Source organism: Tupaia chinensis, unplaced genomic scaffold, assembly GCF_000334495.1.
Source record: "Tupaia chinensis unplaced genomic scaffold, TupChi_1.0 Scaffold142808_1, whole genome shotgun sequence".
In the NCBI taxonomy this organism is placed as follows: domain Eukaryota; kingdom Metazoa; phylum Chordata; class Mammalia; order Scandentia; family Tupaiidae; genus Tupaia; species Tupaia belangeri.
In genome coordinates this window covers 310,187-311,921 of record NW_006202654.1, presented here as the reverse complement: position 1 = coordinate 311,921, position 1,735 = coordinate 310,187, and the positions used below count along the sequence as shown (strand labels likewise).

Here is a 1,735-nt window from a genome sequence, read left to right as displayed (position 1 = left end):
CAGAGAGAGAGGTGGCAGATCTGGGAGCTCCTGTCGGGCGACAACCCTGATGCCCTCCCGGAGACGCTGGTATGAGCCACGGCCTAGTCGGAGCCCACCCATCCCAACGTCCTCTTTCATCCAAGAGGGAAAAAAGTGCGTATTGGATCATTGGACACTTTCTATTTTTCTTTCACATTTTTAAAAAACAACACAAAAGAAAGTCAGATCACTTTACAGCTGTGGAGCACTCATACCCTGCCATGTATAATAAAGTTCTATTGCGTAGCCAGCCTTAAGACAAAACGAAAACACAAATCGATGACGTTCGAATCTGAAACCCACCCACATTGACTCTCTCTAAGATAAAATCCATGCTTTAGTATAGCTTAATTGTATTTATGTGTCTTCAGTTTTGACTATTGTATATTCTGTAACAGATTATGTATGATAATCATATATGATATATTCACAGAGGGAATACAGAAAGAACATTTTTTTTCACTTTTATTAAACAATGAGATATACTAAGCAATGAGATTCCATAGAATGTTCTAGAATATGCACAAGCAGGTTTCTGTGCTTTTGCCATAGCTTTTTAACTGGGGGACTTCCCTTCTTTTAATGCCTAAGAAAAACACTAATGAAACAAAACAATATGAGAAGCCATATTTTTATATAGTAGTGAGATACAGGAGAAATATAGTCACTGAATGCTTTTTCATATTGAATAAGTTTTAAGGAAAATATTAAATTTGATACGTTATGAAATATATTTTTAGAACCTGTTTAGAGAGAATTCAGTAATCAAACAAGAATAAGGCCGTGCCTAACAAAGTAATTAAGAAGTTGTCCATCCCATTTTACATCAATTTCAATTTTATACAGACCATATATAATATATATTTATAATGTATAATTTTATGTATTTTTCAAAACTACAAACTGGAATCCAACTATAAAGTTTTTAAGAATCTAAATAGAGTATTCAAATTGTAGAAGAACATGGTTTTTCTCTTTGCCCCGTAACCAAATTACATGTGATTCTTTGCCAATTAAACCGCATTTGGAAAGAATACTATAGTTTTGTATTTACACTGTGCCAAAGGCTGAGGAAATGTTTTCTTCGGTTATTTTATGTGTATTGTAAAATGTTCTACTGTACTTCAGTAGTTTGAAGTGTTTTAACTGCAAAACCATTTTTGACCAGCAGGTGGCAATTTGCTTCAGTATTTTACAGGATTTTTTTTTTTTTTTCACTTCAGAAGGGAAAGTGTATTATAGAAAAAGGTATTTTTTTTTATAAGACATACTACTCTTAATTTTCATGTTGGTGATGAAATTTTCGGTGGTGTTTCTTAAATTCTATCTTGTGCCAAGATGAATAAAAAGTTAAGCAAAGGCTTTTGTTCCCTGGTATTAAGTCTAATGAAAACTTGCACCTCCTTCTAAATATACACTTTGCTGTCTATATATCCAAGTGTAATAAATAACAGTAATTCGATACCTATAACTAAAGAGCTCCTTGAAAACTGTCAGAGGACTTGGAGGTATCAACTCAGTGACACCAAAGGTTTAGAAATTCATAATTACTTGTTGAAAATAAAGGCTGATTTTCCCAATTGCCTATGAGAAAGTTTTTTACAGGACTGAAGGTTTTCTTCAGCTTACTACCTGATAGACAGGTGTCACTCAGTCCAGTCTCAGTAAATTGCTTCTGTTCTCTAGGCCTTACGTGTCTAAGTGCTTCAAGACC

The 1,735-nt window shown here is 33.9% G+C and overlaps 1 protein-coding gene across 1 annotated transcript in view; it reads left to right on the top strand.

Annotated features, from left to right (window-relative positions):
- ARHGAP6 (Rho GTPase activating protein 6) overlaps positions 1-1,380 on the top strand; it is a 286,203-nt gene extending 284,823 nt beyond the window's left edge. Inside the window, 1 exon segment of the mRNA XM_027766368.1 lies at positions 1-1,380. This exon segment is cut by the window's left edge and continues 103 nt beyond it. Within this exon segment, the coding sequence (XP_027622169.1) occupies positions 1-75 (75 nt within the window). The 3' untranslated portion in view covers positions 76-1,380.
- Positions 1,381-1,735: the final 355 nt, after the last annotated feature.